This window comes from Patiria miniata, unplaced genomic scaffold (genome assembly GCF_015706575.1).
Source record: "Patiria miniata isolate m_02_andy unplaced genomic scaffold, ASM1570657v1 HiC_scaffold_7, whole genome shotgun sequence".
In the NCBI taxonomy this organism is placed as follows: domain Eukaryota; kingdom Metazoa; phylum Echinodermata; class Asteroidea; order Valvatida; family Asterinidae; genus Patiria; species Patiria miniata.
The window spans coordinates 13,855,292-13,878,077 of NW_024037074.1; the positions used below are offsets into that span (position 1 = coordinate 13,855,292).

The 22,786-nt window shown below is 37.9% G+C and overlaps 4 protein-coding genes across 4 annotated transcripts in view; 3 read left to right on the forward strand and 1 right to left on the reverse strand.

Moving 5' to 3' along the window:
* Positions 1-1,238: 1,238 nt before the first annotated feature.
* LOC119744970 (aqualysin-1-like) lies at positions 1,239-5,050 on the forward strand. Its single transcript, XM_038221194.1, has 8 exons — positions 1,239-1,349; positions 1,664-1,822; positions 2,110-2,281; positions 2,541-2,647; positions 2,959-3,100; positions 3,453-3,658; positions 4,120-4,288; positions 4,659-5,050. The coding sequence occupies exons 1-8, from the start codon at positions 1,239-1,241 to the stop codon at positions 4,802-4,804; spliced, it is 1,212 nt and encodes a 403-aa protein (XP_038077122.1). The 3' UTR covers positions 4,805-5,050.
* Positions 5,051-5,961: 911 nt separating this feature from the next.
* Positions 5,962-7,600, forward strand: LOC119718808 (protein D2-like). The gene is made up of 3 exons (XM_038188227.1): positions 5,962-6,154; positions 6,383-6,587; positions 6,780-7,600. The coding sequence occupies exons 1-3, from the start codon at positions 6,038-6,040 to the stop codon at positions 7,037-7,039; spliced, it is 582 nt and encodes a 193-aa protein (XP_038044155.1). The 5' UTR covers positions 5,962-6,037; the 3' UTR covers positions 7,040-7,600.
* Positions 7,601-7,670: 70 nt separating this feature from the next.
* On the reverse strand, positions 7,671-10,296 carry LOC119718807 (yrdC domain-containing protein, mitochondrial-like). The gene is made up of 5 exons (XM_038188226.1): positions 10,059-10,296; positions 9,395-9,590; positions 8,789-9,023; positions 8,381-8,517; positions 7,671-8,289 (listed from the first exon to the last, which is right to left on the reverse strand). The coding sequence occupies exons 1-5, from the start codon at positions 10,192-10,194 to the stop codon at positions 8,229-8,231; spliced, it is 765 nt and encodes a 254-aa protein (XP_038044154.1). The 5' UTR covers positions 10,195-10,296; the 3' UTR covers positions 7,671-8,228.
* A 125-nt stretch (positions 10,297-10,421) lies between these two features.
* Positions 10,422-22,786, forward strand: part of LOC119718806 (proto-oncogene tyrosine-protein kinase ROS-like) — a 31,432-nt gene continuing 19,067 nt past the window's right edge. Inside the window, exons 1-12 of the mRNA XM_038188225.1 lie at positions 10,422-10,722; positions 16,940-16,996; positions 18,013-18,072; positions 18,233-18,259; positions 18,519-18,579; positions 18,870-19,036; positions 19,423-19,561; positions 19,869-20,153; positions 20,401-20,559; positions 21,019-21,215; positions 21,529-21,626; positions 22,016-22,581. Of these exons, the coding sequence (XP_038044153.1) occupies positions 10,597-10,722; positions 16,940-16,996; positions 18,013-18,072; positions 18,233-18,259; positions 18,519-18,579; positions 18,870-19,036; positions 19,423-19,561; positions 19,869-20,153; positions 20,401-20,559; positions 21,019-21,215; positions 21,529-21,626; positions 22,016-22,581 (1,942 nt within the window). The 5' untranslated portion in view covers positions 10,422-10,596. The remainder of the gene's footprint in view (positions 10,723-16,939; positions 16,997-18,012; positions 18,073-18,232; positions 18,260-18,518; positions 18,580-18,869; positions 19,037-19,422; positions 19,562-19,868; positions 20,154-20,400; positions 20,560-21,018; positions 21,216-21,528; positions 21,627-22,015; positions 22,582-22,786) is intronic.

Below are 22,786 nucleotides of genomic sequence, written 5' to 3' on the forward strand. Positions count from 1 at the left end.
GAGCTAGAATGGATAATATCATTTGCATCATTGACTGAAAGTTGAAGTCATATCTGACGTGCGTGTTGGAAATTAATCATGTGACCATTTATTTATTGGATTCAGTTTCGTTTTGAAACGCAATTTGCAACGATTTTTTTTGCCATTTCAAGAAACTGTTTCATTCATAAGCTTCCCTGGTCAAGACCAAAGGTCACGTGGTGCATTTCAAATGGCGACGAGATTTGACACATAACATTGTAGGCAGCTAGACATAACTTTACCTTGCATGATTAAGAAATATAATATCTATGATGTATTTTCTTTTTAACAAAGAACATAATCTTTCATTTCGAAGGCAAAATTTAAGTTCTGAGAAAATTTTGAAATCTCAAATTTATGTACATTTCTAACAGGGGGTCAATAGAGGGCGCTTATATATGCCTTTGTCAAAATTATTGATGATGTTGGAGACAAAGACAAAAACGATTCTGCCGTTTCCATTACTTTCAACAAGAAAGCGTCTAAGTAAACCTTAATAACATTTATGTACAAAGAAAATGTGTTGAAGATTGTCTTCATATAATCCTTCATTATACATGTAGAAGTGTGATCACTCGACTAACAATAAACCTGAGAGCTTTGGAATGTCGATTGATTATACATGCATTCCGAAATTAGTATTATTTTTTTATGTAACATAACGACAAAATTAAGAAATTTTGAGGACTGTCGCTATTTTGTTTGGAATAATATATTTATGTAGTCCCGATATTGAAACGTTGCGGTTATCTTTAATTTATCGATCGTTTTCGATGGAAGTATTTTCAAGCCGTCAAAACTGGTTCTGTCTTCAAATAATCAATATTGTCCCCGCTTATAATTAAATCGCAAAGATATTTTTGTTTGATTAATTGGGGTTTAAAAGACGCCGCACAACAATAAATGTTTCAGTGGATGAACGGATACATGATCGACAGTCGCCCTATGAATCAGGTGAGAAAATCCGTTCATTGTAAAATGGTTATAAATGTTTATACCTTCAAAGCAAACCACTTTTGTTTATTTTTATCTCTTTTCTCAAATTTATTTCCAACCTTCCAACATCAACAAATATTGTTCCCGCCCTTCTTTCTCAAATACTATTTTTTTCGTTCCTTGACAGTACATGTAAATGGAAGGATTAATCAACCTGTCCACTTGTTGTGAATGTTTTGAGGGAAGCTTCTTCTCTATCTTTTGTGAGGTTTTCGGAGAAAATGTTGCTGTTTCTGGTAATCCCGTTATTGTTTGTCACCGGCACTGAAAGCTCGGCACCCTTGCTACAAACTGAAGACATCATCCCAGGACAATACATCGTCAAAATTAAGGTAAGAAGAGATTTTCACTGCGTCTTAAAAAAACACACATAAGGATAGAACTAAGTATAGTTTTCTCTTCATTGATGCTAATACTAATTGTAAAGTAACGGAATTTGCCGTTGTGTGTGCCATATAGATGATTTCACGTACAAGTAATTACAACTATCATTGAAACTGAATGAATTGTTGATAGGATAATGCAACCACATTACATTAACATTTAAAAAAAAATCTAATTCACTGTTAATATTTAAATACACAGTTCGTGCATTTAGGTTATGGTTTCACTGAAAAACGCTCAAAATTGAATCTTTTGTGTGCAGTCACATGACCTTGTCAGCGAATTCAGAGAGAAAATGGCGGAGCAGAGTTTGAAATCAATGCAAAGTTATGGCGGGATTGGACACGTGAAGTTGTTATTCAGTCTGGAGGCAGATCCCACTGTGCTGGTCTTTGAGTTAGACTACAAGTCTCTTACCTTGGTAAGAAAATCATTACCTTTTGTCTCCTGAACTAATCTTTTCTCAGGTAAAATCCTGTAAAACGCAAGTTCAGCTCGGGTCTTTCATGCATTGTGTTCAGCGCACACCCGTTCATATTATAATAAGACTCACTTCTTTTTGCTGAGCTGCCGACTTGTGACGCTGCGCGTCATGTGCCGGCATCGTGACGGTATTCGTACACTGCGCTTTGGTCACGGCAGTATAACGTAACGTGCCTGAAGTTTTGACCAGTGAACGAGATAAATGCTTCATTTTGGGACTCGCAGGTGCTGTCTCATCCAGCCGTAGACTACGTTGAGGAGGACGGAACCAATCAACCGGATGATGACATAATTGAACATCCAGACACTTATCTGCAAACACAGCCGCCAAGTAACTGGGGATTGGATAGGATCAACCAGGAGGAATCGACCCTGGATCGGAATGTTTCCTTCTTTGGTAAGTAGCATCGCCTCTTTCACTTGTCTCAAAACAAAGTTTTTGTATCTCACTTTCTGGGGAATATCGAGCAGAAATAAAATTCTTCGTAAAATACTGACCATATCTATTAGTTAAACCTGATCTGTTTACATAACCCACAAGGTTAGGGATACTGAGAGAAAAACTGAAAATATAAAGCAAGGGATTTTAGATTACCTGTTTTATTTTAATTTTAAAGTTATAATGATTGTCTTATTTTATTGTCGGTTTTTCATAGGTAATGGCTTCGGAGTGAACATTTATGTGATCGACAGCGGAATAAACGATCTACATAGGGACTTTGAATGCCGGGCGCTGAAAGCCTTTGATGTGTTCGGCAGCGATGTATGTTGACTCAACTCCCAGGAATGTTCAACAAATATTTTGTCCAAAAAAAAATCGCTTTATAAAATGTATTCATTTCAATAATTTTCTGTTTCTAAAAACGGTTAACATTGCTATCTTAGTCACAAAAATAGGGATGTCTTGAAGTTTATTTCACATTTAATGAAGAGCCTTCTCTTTTAATATTGGTGTATGTTTTATTTATTTACAGAGCTACTTCCAAACGGATTCTTTTCACATTTTTGCTGCTTTTTACGTCACAATAGCAATTTTCCTTGGATAAAATTGTTATTTTTATGTTTTGTTTTCAGGGTCGAGACTGCAAGGGACATGGGACGCAGGTAGCAGGTGTCGCGGCCAGTAAAACCTGGGGAGTTGCTAAAGCTGCGTCCATTCACTCTGTCAGGACTCTGGACTGTAGAGGGATAGGAAGAACTAGTGATATGGCAGCAGGTTGGCAGAAATGTACTTGAGACTGTTTCTGATTGTCCTTCTTGTGTGTCAAGTACTTCTGTCTGTTGTGGGGTTGTGATCTTAGATTTTTCTTCTTTTTCCCTTCTGACATTTTTACAGTAAATTTGGCTGGCTGTTGACCGATTAGCAGACTGACTGATTGAATGAGTGGACGGTACCGTCGGCCGACTAACTACCTGACTGACTGATCGGCTGGATTGTCAGCTGGCTGGCTCCCCGACGGACTGACTGACTTCTCCCTTTGTATACTGATTGATTGGTTGGCAGACTGGGTAGTTCCTATAACTTTATTTTTCCTCAATTTTTCACGTGTCTCGTCTTCTCGTGCCAGCTATCGATTGGGTAACAGCAAATGCCAAGGCGCCTTGTGTTGCCACGTTGAGTTTCTCCAGGAAAACATCATCCCTAACCATCGACAATGCAGTAAAAGGATTGGCAGAGAGTGGATGTCTTCCTGTAGCAGCTGGAACTAATAATGTCCAAGAAGTTGCCAGTGACTTCAACGCTTGCACGCGATCTCCGGCTCGCTCACCCTATGTAAGTTGGACTATCAAGCCATCACAAGTGAATAACAAGACAAATCACAAGTCAACTACAAACGAATCACAGGTCAATCTCAAGCCAATCACAAGCCGATATCAAGAAAACCTTATGGCAATCACTTGACAACCTCAAGACAATCACAACACAATCACAAGTCAATCACAAATGAATCACAAGTCAATCATAATACAATCGCAAGTCAAATCACAAGTCAATCACAAAGAAGGCACAAGTAAGTGGGAATGAAAAATGACATAGTTATGTCATGGCGGCGACTCAGTTGGCTTAATACACAGCTTGTGACTTATTAATGACTTATGATTGACTTCCGATTGACTCAGGAGGACTTGGGATAACTGTATTACAACTCTTTGATTTACTTATAAGACCCACCGATCTCTTACACAAGATCACCCGTTTATGAGTAACTAATCGGTCATTATTACAATTTTCAGGCCATTACAGTCGGTGCAATCGCCTGGTCAAACGACGAGAAAGCATCCTTCACGCGTTTCGGAGTCTGCCTGGACATCTTTGCGCCTGGTCATTTCATCCGTACTACGTCATCAGACGGCAATTACGTCACTGCCAGCGGGACTTCGCTTGCTGTTCCATTTGTAGCGGGTACAACTTTACAAGATTTTTTTTTCGAAAAGCTTCCTTTTGGCAGTTCAGCCTTTATGATTGAGTAAAGTTGCTTACTTTCTGCGATTAAAAATTCGATGCCACAGCCTGGCCGAGCGAAAAGAAAGTTCTAACAACCAACTTTTCCTTATATATCAACAATGCTTTTTAATCGATTTTCAACGTGGGATGTTGGCTTGGGGGACTACCGAGTAATAACAGGCAAAGTTCTGTTAATATTGACATTGTGTTGATAATGACCTGGTTGTGTCTTGCATGTTAGTTGTTTGCTTGGTTCGTTTGTTCGTTGTTTTCAGAACGGATCGTTTTAATAATTATTCTTGTGGTCTGTTTTTCCCTGCGAATTCAGGAGTTGCAGCCCTTCATCTTGCTTCAGGAATGTCTACTCAAGATGTTCGTAAGAGGATCCTTGAAGATGCAATAATCTGCACAATACCTGACGCTGGGAAAGGTTCTCCAAATCGACTCCTCTACACCGAACCTGGAGCTTACTAATACAAACACAACAGCCCCCTCATCGGTGGAACTATTAAAGTGGCAGGATGTTGGAGTTCCCAAGGAAAACATTTAATTTCTGTAAATTTCTGATATTTCACATGATTTTCTGCGGAAAGTGTAGCACAAAAACTCGGAAATTTCTTCAAAATATTCACTTTGTTTAGCAGGTTGAAAAATTACATGTGATCTTGATCTTGATCTTGATGTATTTTCTCAATACGTAAATAAATGTAGAATCCAGAACCAATTACTTTGATGTTGCTGTATCTAAAAGTGTGGTTGGAATGGAGACTAAATTTTAGATGAGTGTAGGTTAATCAAGTTTATTTTGATGTGCGTCCCTTCATTTAAAAAGACCGAGAAGACAACAGTCGAGTCCCACTTGTATTTTATTTGGAAAGTGTTCAGTGTTGTCTTTACTGAAATTAATAAGTGATGTGAACAAAAAAATTAAAGAAAATAATATTAAGAAAACATAACCTGAATGTCAAAAACAGGTTAGTTTCAGACATCGAGTTTCAGTTTATTTAAATATAATCTCTGTGAGACGGATGTGACCCTCCCCTTTCTAATTGGGTTACCGTGGCCTCGCCTACTCTTCCATGATTCTGTTAAGCCCCGCCCCTGTAAAACCCAGCTAGCTGGAATTCTTCAAGCTCTTGAGGGCGCTCGCGACTTACGTAATGAATGAATGAACGTGCTGTCTAATGTTTCAATCTTTCTCAAATCTGTGCTTTGTCTTTGTCCTCTAACAGTATGTCTGTGTGTGTGTTTGTGTGTGTGTGTGAGGAATGTGAGATCATTTGGGTTCTCAACAACAAGTTGTTTTATTAGTTCTTTTAATACCTTGCAGATCTGAAATTATTTTATTCATATAATCATAGGCCTTCAATTGTTTCATATTATTTAGTACTATTATTAAGGTAATGGTCACTCTAAGTTTCGTATATTTCTGAAATTGAAAATTTGCTGGTAGAGGTATTCTCTTAATTATTTTAGTCTTCAGGTCTACCCTATTTTGACAGCCCCTACCCTATTTTTTTTTGGGGGGGGGAAATGAGGGAATAAACCCCCAAACCACTAGCACTACCTTCTAAGTTCTAGTTCTACCCAGGACTACACGCAGACACCTCCATATGATAGTACACAGATGTAAAGTTTCCAGTTTTTATTCCAGATTTAAACTTGCACCTGAGTACAAGAGTGGAAAATTGCTGAAGCTGAGACAATATGGAAGCTGGCGGAGTTGTTCCAGATGTTATTGACGTTGCCCCAGCAACCACAGCGGAGGTCACATGGGACAGTGGAGTGAAAGCCGAGATGGGGAATGTTGTTACTCCCACGCAGGTATGATCGCTGTACTTGACACTCCAAAAACTGAACCCTGAACTAAGTATCCCTTACTTCATGAACATGCAGTCTCCTCCTCTGTGCAAGAACCCAGTGGCAAAATCTTTGTAGCCTAAGAGTTGAGTAATTAATTTGTTGATAAAAGTTTAAAAGAAGTCATTTTGTAGTATTTTAGTTGTAAATAAGGAATATTTTGACATTTGAGAATGACATATTTAATTTCAGGTCCAGAAGCAGCCCATTGTCACCTGGCCAGCTGAAGAGGGCGCCCTCTATACGATCATCATGACTGATCCTGACGCACCCAGTAGGGCTAACCCTAAGTTCCGAGAGTGGCGTCACTGGCTAGCCATCAATGTTTCTGGTAACAACATGAGCAGTGGCAGCGCTCGGTCTGAGTACATTGGAGCGGGCCCACCCAAGGACACTGGTAGGCAGTTTCTCTCATGGAATTTGAGATTGAAGGAAAGACTTAAATAAATAATGCTCAACTGAACAAATGACTTACAGTTTTCTGTAAGAAAGACAATGGGTGACAACTTCAAGATTTTGACCATATTTTCCAATTTTCTGGATCAGATTTAATATCATGTAGCTCATGTTCCATCCATTGCCATTGCAGGCCTGCATCGCTATGTCATCCTCATCTACAAGCAGTCTGGGCAGATCAATCCAGACAGTGTCCCATTCGTCTGTGATAGCGATTTAAGTGACCGAGCTAAGTGGAAGGTGCGTGAGTTTGCTCAGTCTCACAGCCTCGGCAACCCAGTGGCAGGAAACTTTGTTCAGGCCGAGTATGATGACTATGTGCCTAAGCTGTATGCAAGAGCTCAGGAGTTTGCAGCCAAGAGAAAACAAGAAGCTGAGCTCAAAGAAAAATAAGGTCTGGTTGGCATTTCTGTTCCCAAGAACGAAAAGGTAATAGGAAAAAAAATGTGTATGAAAATCATATCAGGCGAGTTGACCGTTGCGTTGATGGGCTGGCTTGAGCTTTTATTTTCCTCTTGCATTAAGTCTGGCTTATTCACATCGTGTGGTGTGTGGATACTAGATAAGCTACTCTCAACAAGCATGATTTTTCTTTGAACATCTCTGTGATATGAAATTATGATTTAATTTGATTTGATTTTTTTTTTAAAATAATTTAGTTGATTTGAGCAAATTATTAGCTTGGCACTAAAATCAGACACCTTACACTTAATTCTCCCCGTTTTGGGGGGCTTTTTTAAACGAAATTTTGGTTTTTATTATTATTCTGAATTTATTTCTTTATTTTTATCCGTTTCCATGATATTCATTTAATGATTTTTGATGCTGTTCAAAAGTATGTCTAATGTATCTTCAAAATGTTTGGCTACTTTGAATGTTTTGAAAATGTTCACTTTATCAAAACAAAAATGTGTGAGTTTAAGTGATAGCATTAAATGCACTGTTCTTGACTTATTTAATGGTTACAAACTTGTTAGTTTTGCTTATGTCCAAGTTAAACAATACACACAAAAGACAAAGAATATTCACACTCAATACATTTATTTTTCTTCCAAAAAAAACAGACAAAATTTAATTTACCTTAAAATAACCCATAATTTAATGATGCGCAGTGTACGTATTTAATAGAAGTACTTTATTATAATGAAGCTCAGATGCACATGATTAAAATGTTACATGTACTTATAAAGTAGTTTCGTTTAGAAAACCTTTACCCAACAGTACAAAAGGAAAACAATTCCAAAACTTTTTCTTGAAAACCTGCCCTTTGATCAAGGCAGGATTTGGGAGTATATGCAAATTTGCCAGGATTTAATTTTTTTGCACATAGGCAAAAAGATCATAATCCAATGTCGTGGAGCATATCAGCAAAAATATTTGTTGTGCCACCCTGTAGAGTCACTTAAATAAAAATACTGTTATGGTGAAGTTAAAACATAAAAAGAGTTACATGTATCTGAAGCACCGTTGGAGGTACAAAATACACTGGCCATAGTCAGGAAATGTCACTGAGAGATATAATAGACAGTCATAAAAATAGCATTTCTTGTGGTGGAGTGGATGCTGTACGACCGTATTTCTGCTACCTCGTCTCCAGCAGGCCGTGTTTCTTTGACAGGACTTCCACAGTCTCCTTGTGAGCACTGCAAACAGAAATATACAATTTGAAATTACTTTGAATTAAAGAATTGATATTGAATTGATATTCAAGAACTCTTGAAGGATCCAACTCACCTTCCTGGTCTGATGATGGTGAATTGCCCAGGAACAGACAAATTCACCACGGTAGATCCCAACCGTGACTCCAAGGTATCACCAAGTTTACCTCCATCTAAAATGAGGTCAAGTTTGGGCCAAAGCTCCTCAAATTCCTGAAAAAAAAAGATCAAAGGAACAGATGATGCTTTTGTAAACATTATTTTGTGTAAACTTGGATTTTTACAATTGTTTTACCACAATTGTCATTAATTTTCTCACTACGCTGAATGTTCATATTTGTTGCCAATTTTGTTTCAAACTTGTTTTTTTGAAGGATTAAGGAAATGACGCTTTTATGATTATATGATTTATTAAACAATTTAAATCTGAATATTAAAATACTGCAAAAAATACTACAAACAAAAAACATCATGCATCACAAACCTGCACGGCCAGTGTACTCCTCGAAGCACTGACGTTGGCACTGGTAAGCGCTAGCGGGGAACCAACTGCTCTTGCCACCTGTCTGATGAATGGATAGCCCGGGATACGGATACCAACCAAACTGGTAAATGGGTTCAATTCTGGGTTGAGCTCAGGTCGTCGCTTGAGAACCAACGTGACCGGTCCTGGCAGAAGATCTGAGAGTAAACTTCTTGACACTGGTACTTCACTCCACCTGGGTAGGGGGGGGGGGGAATCAAAATTTGTTAAAATTCAGATTCCAATTTTTTGATTGGAAAATTCCTGAATCCTCTAGAATCCATAAAAGTGCAGGATTCCAATGTTCAAGGGGCATCAAGTCATTCATAATCTGAATTCAACAATAAGTATTAATATATCATTTGGAGTCTCGGTCCTGATTTTACTGTAAGGCTTTCTACAAACAAGAGTATTTTTTCTCAACATTTGAACTGCCTTGTTGCATAAATGTGCAAACTAGAACTTAATTCCTCTCGAGAACAATTACTGAAAAAATGATTCTTGTTTTTCATGAACAAAGTGGATTATATTTTTTCAATAAGTTAAAATTTCCACCGAAAAACATACTTTTCCAAGTCCTCAATGTCTGCAACACAGATTGCGATTGGGTTATGTCCATTTCTTCCTTTGATGTTGTACAGTTGCTTGACTGAAGCAGTAGACTGAGCCAAAGCAGCTACTCCGTAGATTGTATCTGTGGGGACAGCTATGACATTGCCAGCCTTGAGACTCTCAACTGCTGCACAAACTGCATGGTGGTTATCTGTTATTAGAAAGAAAATATTTAAGCTGACAATAATCAAGGAATATAACCAAGTACACAAAACACTGAAAAAAAACCCAAAACATTACCCCCTCCTAGCTTGAGTAACTCCAGCTTAACAAGCTCATCAGGAATTCACACTCCAGCTTAACACGCTCATCAAGAATTCACATGTGAATTCCTGATGAGCTTGTTATTAAGCTGGAGTTACTCAAGCTACATACCCCCTCCCTGCATAACTGTACAGTACATGTAAAATGATGTATCAAAATTGAACAAAAGAGAACAGAACAATTTGCACGGTGCTCGGTCATAGCCCCATAAATGTGGCCAACTTACTGGCCTACCTAGCTTATAGAGGTAGTCCATAAATTGGCCACATTTATGGGGCTACATCATGTACTCGGTACACAGCGCACATGACATTTTGTACACAGTCAGTACAAATTGTAGTATTTGTTTACCTACCTGTTTCGTTTCCGAGTTTAACAATCCGAGCCATACTCTCGATTTCTTGTTGATTTTGGCCACTGAATTCCTTCACAAAATTGGCACAATACTTCACAAACGTCTGTGTCAGCCTTTTATGACGAATGCAAAACATCCTTTGACAAATTTTAGAGAATGTTGCAGTTGCACGTCATTACATCACCACCACTTCAACTCATCATGCACGCGCACATGGGGGCTGCCATCTTCGACCGACTGTTTGTTAAATTTCTCGCCTCCACTAAATATGTAAATTTCTAGGCGGGGCCTTTCATCGCGCATTCTTTTCTGACTTTTATCCAATGAATGCAGTGACTTCATTATGAGTTTACTCGTGGATCCTAAATATGGAAGTCGCATCACCATATATGTAACCATTCATCCAAATAAAGTCATGCTCTGTCTATATATGGTATGATGGAATGTCCCACCAGCTGCACGGCGGAAATTGCAGCCCATGCACCATTGTGGTTTACCGAATTAAACTGTGTACTTCGTGTTGCCCCATGGAGCTAAAATGGCGATAAACGGTACGAAAAACCGCTGGAATTTCGAGGTGATTCTGCTGCTTTTGGCTGTCTCCTTTTCATGGACGAATGCAGACCTAGTAAGTCGATGTGAAGAGACCTGCCAGGCTGCTTTGGTGAGTATTACTGCTGTTGTTTGACTGCTTTTTGAGTTTCTTTTTTTGGGTGTATCGATCGGGCCTGTCAGTGTCAGTCAAGTTTGTGCAAACTTGTGCAGAACAACTATGGCACTGACTTAGACCCGTGAACGTGGCGTTGTATACATTTACAAGCCACGTTCACGGGTCTAGCACTGACTGAGTAACTGAGCATGCGATGTAATTTGGTCCATTTATTTTCTCTCATGATTTGTGTAGGGTTTCACTGTTTACATTAAGTAAATTGGTAAAATAAATGTGTTGATAAATCTCATTTTTTTGAAATGTAAACTTTGTCTTTATTATCTTGAAACCTCTTCATCAATTAAATAATGATCAAACCACTGAACCCATGTACCAGGAACAACTTGATAATCTCTAGACCTCCAGCCCCTGATCCAGCACCCCCCCCCCCCCCCCCCCCCCGCAAAATACAAAATAGATTTAAAAATGTTGCAACCTGACGCCACTTCCACGGTTGTGAACAAAGTCTATGGGGAGTCAAGAATTTTTTCCTTACAAAATTGGAAATATTTCTCAGTGCCAGATTCATGTCTTATCATCATTTTTGCAATATATGAAGAAAAAAGTGGCGTCAGGTTGCAACATTTGTTTCCAATATGCTTACCGCATAAATTGAAAAAGTCAGCAGCATGTTTTGTTAATTAAGAAATATTTAGCCGGCGCCACAGGGCACTGGCTTTCTTTCAGTAAACAATATGTACAGCGCCGTCTTTGACGCCTAAAATGAGTTGGACTACATTTATTACCTCCATCGTTTGTGCAGCACCTGTGGCCGAATGGATAGCGATTAGCGTGTGGATCTCTTGAGTGAGAAATCCCTGGTCAACTCCTGGCTAGTGACAAATTCGAATTTTTTTCATCCCAAAAAATTAAGAATATTCGTCTTTTCTTTTAGAATTGACTCCAACATTTCATTACAGAGTTTTATATTTTCTTTTTCTGATTTGTGGCTCTGGAGGATATTTTTTTAAGGGAAATAAAGTCCGAAATTGTAAAATAGTATGATTCCCAATGTCCCATTCCCATCTCGAAGTCACAATGACAATGTTGGCATGGAACCAGACTAAGATTTGTCAGCGTAAAAAAAAACTGATTTTGTTTAATATTAATCCCTCAAAACAGTCACTGCGCATGTTCAGTGCCTATCCGGCAAAATATTGTTTACTTAAAGAAAGCTGTGACGGCTGAATATCCACTGTTGTTATGTTAACAGAGTTAAGGAAAGAAGGATGATTTTGTTCCCATAAATATTACTTTGTTTGGAATGTGATTTAGACGTTTACATATTGTAAACATGTATAAATATATGTTACTTTAGTATTCCTACCCTGTGCCAACAACCTGTTTAGACATTTTATTTGTTTCGAATATAATTTTTAAAATACCCTCTCGGGCTACAGTAGCTATGTCACTTTTACATTTCTTTCAACTGGAACTGGATTTGACATAGACATTCCCTGTGACACAATTTATCACACACAAACACCTTGTGAGCGATAACTTGTATTGATGTGACCCCAAATCCAAGTATAAACTGTTTACTGCTTGTGAACGTGGAGTTCAAGACTGCAGCACCTGACGGTTCACTCAACTCAATTTACAGACCTCCTGGGGTTAGATCTTGACAGTAGGGTCATCTAATGTCACCAAATGTCACACTCAAGAAAGTCAAAGTTGTTGAGAACTCAGAAGCTAGGACAGAATGTGCATAACTGACAAATGTATGACATTATTTGCTGTGCAACCTACAACTTACAAATAACCGAGAAACTAAAAAAGAGGAAAGACAAAAACTGATTTACTTTAAAACTTAATCATAACAAGTGTTTATAAACATACAGATCTGAAACAATACAATAATGTGTAGATTTAATCAGGCACTAATGGTGGTGGCAACTGTGTTGAATACTGTTAGAGAGTTTCATTTGTAACTTATAAAATTGGCACTTTGGACAGTGATAATAAATGATCATTGTTTTGAAACCATTTATGCTCAGGAAGATATTTGAGGTGCACTCCCTGGGTGAGATTATGAAGTACACTTGGTGTGTAGTCTCATTGCATTTTCTTTTCACCTATAAATTAGGATTGGAGTGTTTTAAATGTCAAGTATTACAAATCACTGTATTTAGAAGAATATTGTTTGATTTTTCATGCTAGATGCGAAAACCACAAATTTACGCTAGACTTCTGCAATCCATCCTTTATAAGATTTTTTTGTTTTGCTATAAAAAGAATATGTACTGTACAGTATCATCTTGTTTGCAGCCAAAATGACAAATATATTTATAGATAGTGCTAGCATTCCATACTTGGCATCCTACTGACCAGAGCGCAATATAATCCAAAGTGACAATCATGTAGGTGGATAATGGGGCGTGACCTTCATGACCTTTCGCAACCCCTGGTGACCTTTGAGAGTCTGGAATCTGGAATATTTACAAGTTCTATTAAGGCAGACATGTCAGGTTGTGTATGATGAACGCATATTTGATGAATGATGTGGTGTAATAATGTTAGCCGATAATAAACATGTATCTGGTGAAACAGACTGGTGAAACATTAAAAAAATGTGAAGCAGTGACTAATTGCTTATGTTAGAGAAAGTTATTGTATCACATTTTTCAGACTGGAAGAATTCGAACTTGTGATATCTGACAGTGATTATACATTGTACGTCTTCAAGATACAGTATATTTTGTTACATGTACATGTATCTGACAGTGACAAAAAAGATTTGGGTATTTTTCATCTAATTAGATATGATGATTTGCTTTTTTTTTTAAAAATAAAGTAACATAAATTAGCTGTGGGACTGTGTAACAGTGGAGAATGTATGGATTCGCATTTAGCTTTGAAGTTTGAAAAGTTTATATAATTAATATTTCCCAATTTCCAAATAAAGTTTTTAGTACATGTATGCCAAAGCAATGTACAAGTCGACATCAGGTTGCAATATGAATGTTAGTTGCACAATTTGGGGATCCTATGAGCTACTATTTTTATCGTTCCTGTTCTAGGAAACCTGAGCCTGCCTTGTGAAATATTGCACTTTGGCTGTTAGTGTCGCAGGAAATAGTGATACCTCTTGATGAGCTGCAAGGGGATTTTCTTACATCCATTAGGTGCCATTAGAAGTTTTCAGTGTAGTCTTGGTGTAGTGTTCATGCCCGAAGCATGTCTTGAAGGTTCTTTGAAGGCTAGAGACAAAGCTGGTCTTTAGTTGGTCTAGCCAGATCTGTTTCCTTGCTCTGTGGTCTAACTAGCTTGCCCAAAACAGCAGGCGTCCGAGGGCAACTGAAATATTATAATATGAGAGATGGATGGATGGATGGATGTGTACCCATTGATACTCGACACTTATCTTCCAACTGCACTCTGCCGTTTGTTGTAATGCAAGAGGACTTTTCCTAATTTTGATCTGTTCCGGCATTGAAAAGATTGATTCTATTCACAAAGATTTGTTGAGGAAGTGTGAAACTTGAGAAATATGTTGCAATGCACATTGAGATTGTGCATTGTATTTTTTCTTTTAACATTGGAATAGTATTTCTTTGGAAGTAAAGCATGGGCATATGGTTAATGTGATTTCACAAAATCTAAGTCATAAAAACTTATGTAAGGTTTAAAAAAAAAATTAACTGCAGTAGGAATATAAACAATAATGATATTGCGCAACTACCGTTACAGATATGGGTTATTGATATTGACAATAACACAAGTTCATCAATTTATAGAATTTCCTTTCTTATTTTCTCCTTCATTTTTTTGCCTGATTTTCTTTTTGCAGACCCAGTCTTCCCTACATTATTTCTGTCAATTCAAAATTAAAAATGAATTAAACTGCTGCAAACTGCTAACTGACTGGATTGACGTGAAATACACAAATCAACATATTAAAATAGCCTGATATTTCAGCCTTGGCAAGGCCTCCTTCAGAGGCAAATGATGGAGGAACAAGAACAAGTTCAAAGTTCTCAAATACCTAGCCCACCTTATTTTTTTAAATAGTAATTTGATTTCTATGACTCATAACATCTGTTACACCCTCTTCCAATGTACGTGTGTAAACATGTACGCATTACTGTACAGGTACATGTAAATAAACAAAACTTTTACAGGAATCCTGTAACTTCAAGGCTGATTGGTTGCCCTTTGAGCTTTTAATTAAAAACATGTACTTTACAATGTGCTCTGATTCTTTAGGAACCACTTCCAATACATGTATGAGCAAAGTTCACCAAACAGGACGTTGATAAAATGCTTGAAATATTCAATAGATGTCTCATGGCTGTGAAGTATTTGGAGAAAAGATAAAGATTTGATTGCCTTGTTGTGTATACAGATTCATCATGTTTATTTGGACGCTGTCAATTTAATAACTGTTTGAACTACAAATGGATGAAATGGACGTCTAAGTGTGACTACACATGAACGTGTTATTATGCACGATGGCAAATTGTGTTGGTATTGGTGCATGGCAAAATTCTAGATATGTCTGCTTTTCCTTTTTTTGTTTTTTTTTGTAAGTAGGTACATGTACATGTATTTTGCAAGGTCGACAGTCCATAATGATAATATTTTCTACAGCCCACACAAAGTGCAGCCTCTGCATCAGTTGGAATATGTGTAGGTGTATACAATACACAAAGAAATGTACAAATACCGAAGGGACATTTTTGTGAATTTTTTGACTTGCCAGTCATGCATGACAAGTTTGGATTATTGTAAACAAAGTCTACAAATGATACACAAAAACCATACCCGATACATGCACTTTGACACGTATACATGTAGTTGTGTAAAATGTATCTTTAACCCCATATTTAAATGAATACCGAAAGGGTATGGTATTCAGGAGTTTGAGAGGGGAAAATCGTATCTTTGTGTTCATGGAGGAATGAAGTACATGTAGTAGAAAAGAAAACTAGATGTATGCATACTTATATCTACAGTAAATCTGGGGAACATTGGTAATAATACGTTTTTTAATTGTTCCACCGAGTAATTATAAAAAGTACTATGCTTTTTAGAGTCACACCTGTTGAGAGCTTGTTTGGATAGTCAGTGCACTTACAACCAAACACTACAGGAAGTAATTGACTTCCAATGATTTACACTCAAGGCCAGCAATTCCCCTACTGTCAGGGTTAACAAGAAAGTTCAATCATTGTGGTCATAAATTTAAACCATTTACATGCCTGTGTTGTGGGGGATTCAGTATGAATTTCATTATATATATGTAAGTGTGCAGAATTATGAAACAGGTGTTTCAGAGGTGTAGAGTTGGGGGATGGGGTTGGAATGCTCACATAACTTAGATCAGGTAAAATTGTACACCTGTAGAAACTTTTGTAATTAATTAATAAAACATGACTAAATATGATTTTGGAGTTGAAGTATTGTATAAATTTCTCATTTCGAAACTTGCATCCATGACTAAAGTATTTTTCGTGGAGAAAATAATACAGAATTGAGTAGCAAAAGAATTGTATGTGGTCATATAGGCAAAGCAGGGGTTATAATGGTGTCAAGCTGAATTCTTGAGGCAGAACATTCCACCTGCATGACAGAAACCACTTGTCTTGATTGAGTGGTTTTGTGGTTTACCACAGTCAGACTTGCTTGTAATCACCCACAGATAAACAGTCCACATAATGGAATGCTGACTTCCAAAGCCGCCCCCACCCCAGGATGAAAAGGAGTCTCTCAGCCTTGGCCTTTTATTGTAAACTGATATTTTTGTTCAGTTTTGGAATTTGCTAGTAGGGGCCTACATGTATTTTAATAAGGATTGGTGTTGCCAAATGTTTGATTTTGATATTTAGGTCATATTAAAAAGTCAAGTTGATTTATGGTGCTACATGTACATGTCTACTCTAGAGTGGTCTGGTATTTGATTGCAAAAGTTACTGTTTGAAGGTCACTGGGAATGGAATAAGCATAATAGAGCAAGGAATGTCACCTCACGGCTACTTTGTACATTCAGTACAGCTCTCCTACTCTTAAAAATAGTTGGGGAGGGGGATTGGAAAGAAAAGAAACATTCTGAGCCTCTGTGTAAGTTCCATGTACATTTGTTGCCAAAATTCACACAGAACTATTGTTTTTACTCACAAACTCATCTACAATGTAACTTTAATTTGTAAATTGTTTGTTTTTGTCACCACAGAATGCTGCAAGTGGGACTGAGACACTAGTCTGCAATGATACATGCAGAATGAGTTCCGTAAGTTGCTTGAAATAACAATTTAAACTCTAACACCCCACCCCAAAAATTTCCTTGGGCATGTTCTTTGTCAATGAAATGACAGCAGCCTTGCAATATGCATTGCTCCATTGATGGGATATATTTAATCTCCCTTATTCCCCTTAAAGCACTTATGACCGAAACCAAAGCCGATACATGCATCTGATAAAGCTAAAGGAATTCTACAAACTTGTTTAATCTTTATTTTTGACAACGAGAACTTTGTGATATTTGTTTAACTTATATTAATCCCTGCTCAAAATCTAAAACATTAAACAGGAAGACATTTAGGTCAATTTTGAAATAAAACTTGATGTGAATATAGCGTGTCTAAACCAAAGCACAAAATAAAGAGAACATACTCCTGCGTCCGTATTGCTTTACAAGTGTGGATAAACTTATCAGATATATGTTTTATATCCCTTGATCAAATCAACGATTTTAGGAAACATGTCTTGGCTTTAAAGGGAATATACAACATTTGCAAACATCGAAAAAAAAAACTACCAAGTTTTTGCGAAATACCTTAATATGATGTTGGTAAATGACAGCCTGAAGCATCCTGTAAAATTATGGCACCTGGTATACTGTCATTTTCAAGAAAAGTGGTATTTTTGTATCAATTTCCAACGCTGATCGGCCGATCAGCGTTGGAAACAACTGGCTTTTTTTCAAATACTGGCCCCAATTGACCATTGCACTTGTTTGCAATCGATTACAAACCTATGAACGGGTACGAGCCAGCTAGACTGGTTCCCTGACCTTACAATTCCCCAATGTATGTAAACTGCTCTGTTTCTTCTTATATGGAGTCAGGGAACCAGACTACAGGAAAATGATCGTTTTTCTTGGTTTTTATAGCATTTTCGAACCCAAAACCTCCAAAAAGTCAGTGCAACTATATTTGCTTTATATTTCCAACCCCCCAATTCCATCCATTTCTGAAAATTACAGCAAAAGCAAATGATGTATATTCCCTTTAATTGTTTTAACAGTGTAGAGCAGGCTGCCATTACTGGGACAATACAACAGCTGATGCATGTACGCAACAATGTGTAAGTAGTTGATTTGCTTTGTGCTTTAATACAGGACCATTGTGTCTTACATGTATATTGGATGAATGTTTCAAATAATTCTTCAAGTAAAAATTTACTCAACTTCAATATTGTGAGAAGTTTGTTCCCTTTATGTCTTCAATTTATCTTCTGTTTGCAGAATTCTACGTTCTCACTACCAAGTCAGGTAATACATATGCTTTCATTTCTTCAGAAATGTGAAAATTATGATTTTTGTGTGTGAAAGTTTAATGCTTGTAATTCTTGAAACTTAAATATTTTTATAAAAAAAAACTAAAGGTACTGAAGCACTTAGTTTTTTTTTGTGTGGGGGGGTTCTGAGTTCATGTATCTGCTGATACTGCAGATGCTGTAAATGTGCAAAGGTTTCTTTTGTAAATAGAGGCTGATTACTTTTGTTCATAATGTTTTGTTGCATGTTTCAGGTGCAATATTGTGGTTCTGGGTGTCTGTACGCTGAAGATGAATATGCTGCTGTTGTCAGAGGTAAAAAAATAACTTTTTAGTATACAAAGTTGGTGATACCTCATAGAATTGTTGGAAATGGTCTGGGATTTTTGGGCTAATGATGACATCAGGTCTGGACTCTTGAATATTTAAATTTGTATTAGCGTAAACGTAGAGATCACTAGTCTGAATTGACAACCAGCTGGTTGCCCAAGTAATGCCTGTTGCAATCACTATGCATGGAGCTTGATTGTTCCAATTTTGGAATTGTACAAAGAATGTACAGTAAGAGAAGTGCAGTGTGTTGAATTTGTTTTGTTCTTTTCCAGCCCAACTTGGAAATATTTCTGCACCTTATGTTTTATCGATGGCGAGTATTACAAACGACAGCGTTGATATCGGATGGGCAGCTGCAAACCATGAAGCAGTGACGTATAGATTACAATGGCGTTATGTGGAGATAGAGGGCAGCACATGGACGTCTTATCACAGACAAGTGAGGAATTATCTCATTAGATATCTCATTAATTATGCTGCGGCCGATGTTTAGTTATTGAATTATTAATTTACAGTTTTGAATGATTGGCTGCCAGACAATAATTCTATTCTTGCGGGGTTGGCTGGTTCCCGCCTCACAATCAGTATCGATAATGTACGTACTGGGAGCCAGTCTGCTCGCAAAGCTGATCTGTTAACACACAAAACAAAAACTTGTTTCAGAGGGTTGCATGTTTGCGTCAATAAAAAGGAAAAGGGGAGATTTTTAACTAGGAATAAACCTTAAAAGTCAATTTTTTTTTTTCATAATCAGAAACTTGAATGTGTTGAAGAGTTCGGGAAACGCAACTTTGAAATTACTATTTTTTTCTCCTCCGTCCTCAGCCCGTCTCAGTCCTCCAAGCCTCTGTGACTGGACTTCATCCGCTTGTTTCCTACAAGTTCCGCATACAGTGGGTCATCACGCTAAGACATGTACTGTCTTCCCCTGCCAGCGTTGAAGTCACAACAGATCCATATGGACGTAGGTTTAGTGTATCAGATTCATAGCCAATGGTTGCACACTCTGTTCACCTACTGAAGGGTTTAGATTGCATAGATGTTTTCAAAGTTTGATGTACTAATTAAGGCAAACATCCACTTTCAATAAATGGCTTCAAAACAGGAAGAAAAACACGGAACAAACAATCATCTGGTAAAAGATCAGAAAGTTGACATTCACTTGAGCATATCGGTAGAGACCTCTACACATGTACATGTTTCTTCTACTGCATAAACTTAAATTTGTGACAGGTTTTTAACGAGTGTCATATTTTTGTTGTGTCTTTCAGCTCCATTATCTGCACCCATCATTACCAGTCTTGTGTCACCGAGTCCGTCGACTATTTCTGTATCCTGGAAACGACCCAATTTCCCCAGTGGACCCATAATCCAGTACACAGTAAGGATACAGAACAACATTGGCTACCCACAGATGACAGTCACAGTGAGAAACACGCACACGTTTGTTAGACTGGAGCCGGGGACAGTGTACAATGTAACAGTGACCGCTAGAAATGCCGATGGGGAGAGTCCAGAAGCTAGACAAACTATGACGACTCAACCACCATTGAATGGTATGTGTAAATCTTGGGCTGGGGGGTCGGGGAGAGTCGGGATACAAATTGGACCTTTTTGTCTTCTTAATCTCCTTTTAAATTAAAGGGCCAAAACTCAGGTAGAAGCACAATTTGATAATACTTATGTGATCTTTTAGATACTATTTCATAGAAATCACTGCAGGTTGTTATTTACTATGCCGTTTTATTTGAAATATGATCATTCAGTATTCGTCTCTGTTTGTTTTTGTTTCCTTCCTGGCAGATACTAGCATTCAGCCGTACTTGGTCGTTGGTGTTTCAGCTGTATTTTTTCCAACAAATAATTGGGCATCATATGTGTCGTTTGCTCCTTTTGACAAGTTGGGAGTGGAATTTCCACAAGACGTGCATGTTGCTGATATTGAAAATACCACTATTGCAGGTATGTGCATGAAAGGACGTCTGTCCTATTTTTTAACCCTAGTTCTTGAGACTTTTTCGATAGGAATCAACCCAAGTTTGTCTAAAATCCTCAACTGCAATTGCAATTCTCAAAATTAAGATTTTTATTACAAGGTTTGTGTGAAAGCCAGTAGTATTGATACTAAACAGACCTGAAACCTGGACCATGAAAAAGAGCTTCAAGATCGCCTTGATGGTACATACAGCAGGCTTCTTCCACCTATCTCTGCTAATGTTGCTCAACAAAGAGAACGCTTTGCTGGCCACTGCTGTCATGTTGTGGACCAATTATATCTGATGTACTGGAAATACGTTGGAGACTCCCATGCCCTGATGGAGGAGGAAGACCTTTCAACTACATTGACGTAAATTCATTGAAAAACAGTTTAGTACTTAGAACTGTTTCTCATGAAAATAATTGTTGTTAATATTGTTGCAGACGTTGCAGTTCATTATTGGAAGAAACTGCTGTATCTCTCGGATTCCTCTGGGGCCATCCATCGCCGAGCAGTGAATGTCTCTAATCTGGATACTTATAATAGTCCATCTGAGGTCATCTACAACAGCACAAAGGTCGCGACCTTACTGACAGTGGATTGGCTGTTTGATCATTTGTACTTTGCACAGGAAAACCAGGTATGGCATTATTTGTTTTATTTTCAAAAGATGGCATTGCGTCTCTCATCACATCAAACACATTCTGGTTTTGCAAAATCCTTGAAATAATAGTTTTAGAGTTTCTTTGTTGTTGTGAGGGTCCTTTGTCTCAAAAGTTCAACAATTTACCACCCCTAATTAAGAGGCATTTTAAGCTGTTTTCATTCGGTTTTTGAAAAGAGCGTGGAACTTATTGAGTGAATACTGCATTTTGGTGTTTTCTGTTGTAGAATTACCAAAGTAACCTATTACCCTCGTGGAATTACTGAGTCAACTGTCATTTCTTTGTCAGATATTGCGATGTGATCTGACATGCAGTCAGGCAGCTGAAGTCGTGATTAATGGTCTGGACTCAACACCAACTGAGCTGCATGTTGACCCGTACAATGGGTGAGAATTATGGGGTCATTCTCTGGATCTTTGTTGTCCCTGAGGAACAGTTCTTCTCGTACCTTGAAATCCCTATTGAAAAAATTATTATTGAAAAATATTTGGAAAAGTTTGGGTTTTTGTGAGTTGATCTCACAGAAGGATTATGTCAAAGGTATAAAATAATGATAAGTAAAACAATCATTGGAATATGCCAAAGAAATACTTCAATTTGTATAAATGTATGTGTTTAATCAGAGAGGAATGTTTCTCTAAAAGCAGTAAAAATGATGTTGTGTCACTCTCATTTTGTCAACTTTCTTGATATACTGCAAATCAAAATGGTTGGTCTGTTAACATGGCTGCATTGTATAAGGGTGAAATGTTTGTTTATTTGTTTATTTGTCTAGATTTATTTACTGGTCGGAGTTTGGTCCTTCGAAGGGCATCTACCGACTTGACTTGGCTCACCTGGGAAACAACGCGAATGGACAGAAACAGTTGATTGTCCAACTAGAAAACGTGGAGACTTTCCTGATAGACCCAACAGGTTATCAAGTCATATTCCCCAATGCTAGCAGTGATTCAATCGTTGGTTCTTTTCTTGATGGAACGGAGCAGGACACGCTACGAGTCGACGAGGGACATGTTCTGGAATATTTCACCAACATGTCTAGCCTTGCGTACTTCAACAACCTGTTTGTGTGGACGCGATACGACAGTGTAATAAGGACTTGTGGCGTGCTAGGTGAAGAGCCTTACAATGCAGCATTCATGTACTTTGAAGATAAATCTGGCACGAATGTGGAAAATATTGACTTTGATTGCGCCGAGGCTTATCACGGATTGGATGTTTATCATCCTTATTACCAACCGATTCCAGCACCTGTTACTCCACCCACTAAGCTACAGGTTTTGTTCTCAGACACCACGGCACAGGTCTCCTGGGTCAGACCAACTGATCTTGAAAGCACAGGTTGGTCAGTTAAGAAATAAGATATGTTCTTGCAGTTGCTGATTACAGCGTCTGCTGTTAGTCTGATCTGAAGCTGCTAGCCTACTCCAGCAAGCTCAGTGGTTGAGTGGTTAAGACATCTGCACTAGTAAGCAGGAGGTTGTGGGTTCGACTCCCACCATTGAAAGCTTGCATTCAGCTGTCATCTTGTAGGTATTTCTGTTAT

Excerpts from the sequence above, each read along its gene's own strand:
- LOC119718807 (XM_038188226.1), bottom strand. The coding sequence starts at position 10,194 with ATGTTTTGCATTCGTCATAAAAGGCTGACACAGACGTTTGTGAAGTAT. Across the intron at positions 9,591-10,058 it reads TAAACTCGGAAACGAAACAG|ATAACCACCATGCAGTTTGT; the intron begins GTAGGTAAACAA and ends TTCTAATAACAG. Across the intron at positions 9,024-9,394 it reads GACATTGAGGACTTGGAAAA|GTGGAGTGAAGTACCAGTGT; the intron begins GTATGTTTTTCG and ends CCCCCTACCCAG.
- LOC119744970 (XM_038221194.1), top strand. The coding sequence starts at position 1,239 with ATGTTGCTGTTTCTGGTAATCCCGTTATTGTTTGTCACCGGCACTGAA. Across the intron at positions 1,350-1,663 it reads AATACATCGTCAAAATTAAG|TCACATGACCTTGTCAGCGA; the intron begins GTAAGAAGAGAT and ends TTTTGTGTGCAG. Across the intron at positions 2,282-2,540 it reads TCGGAATGTTTCCTTCTTTG|GTAATGGCTTCGGAGTGAAC; the intron begins GTAAGTAGCATC and ends GGTTTTTCATAG.
- LOC119718808 (XM_038188227.1), top strand. The coding sequence starts at position 6,038 with ATGGAAGCTGGCGGAGTTGTTCCAGATGTTATTGACGTTGCCCCAGCA. Across the intron at positions 6,155-6,382 it reads ATGTTGTTACTCCCACGCAG|GTCCAGAAGCAGCCCATTGT; the intron begins GTATGATCGCTG and ends ATTTAATTTCAG. Across the intron at positions 6,588-6,779 it reads GGGCCCACCCAAGGACACTG|GCCTGCATCGCTATGTCATC; the intron begins GTAGGCAGTTTC and ends TTGCCATTGCAG.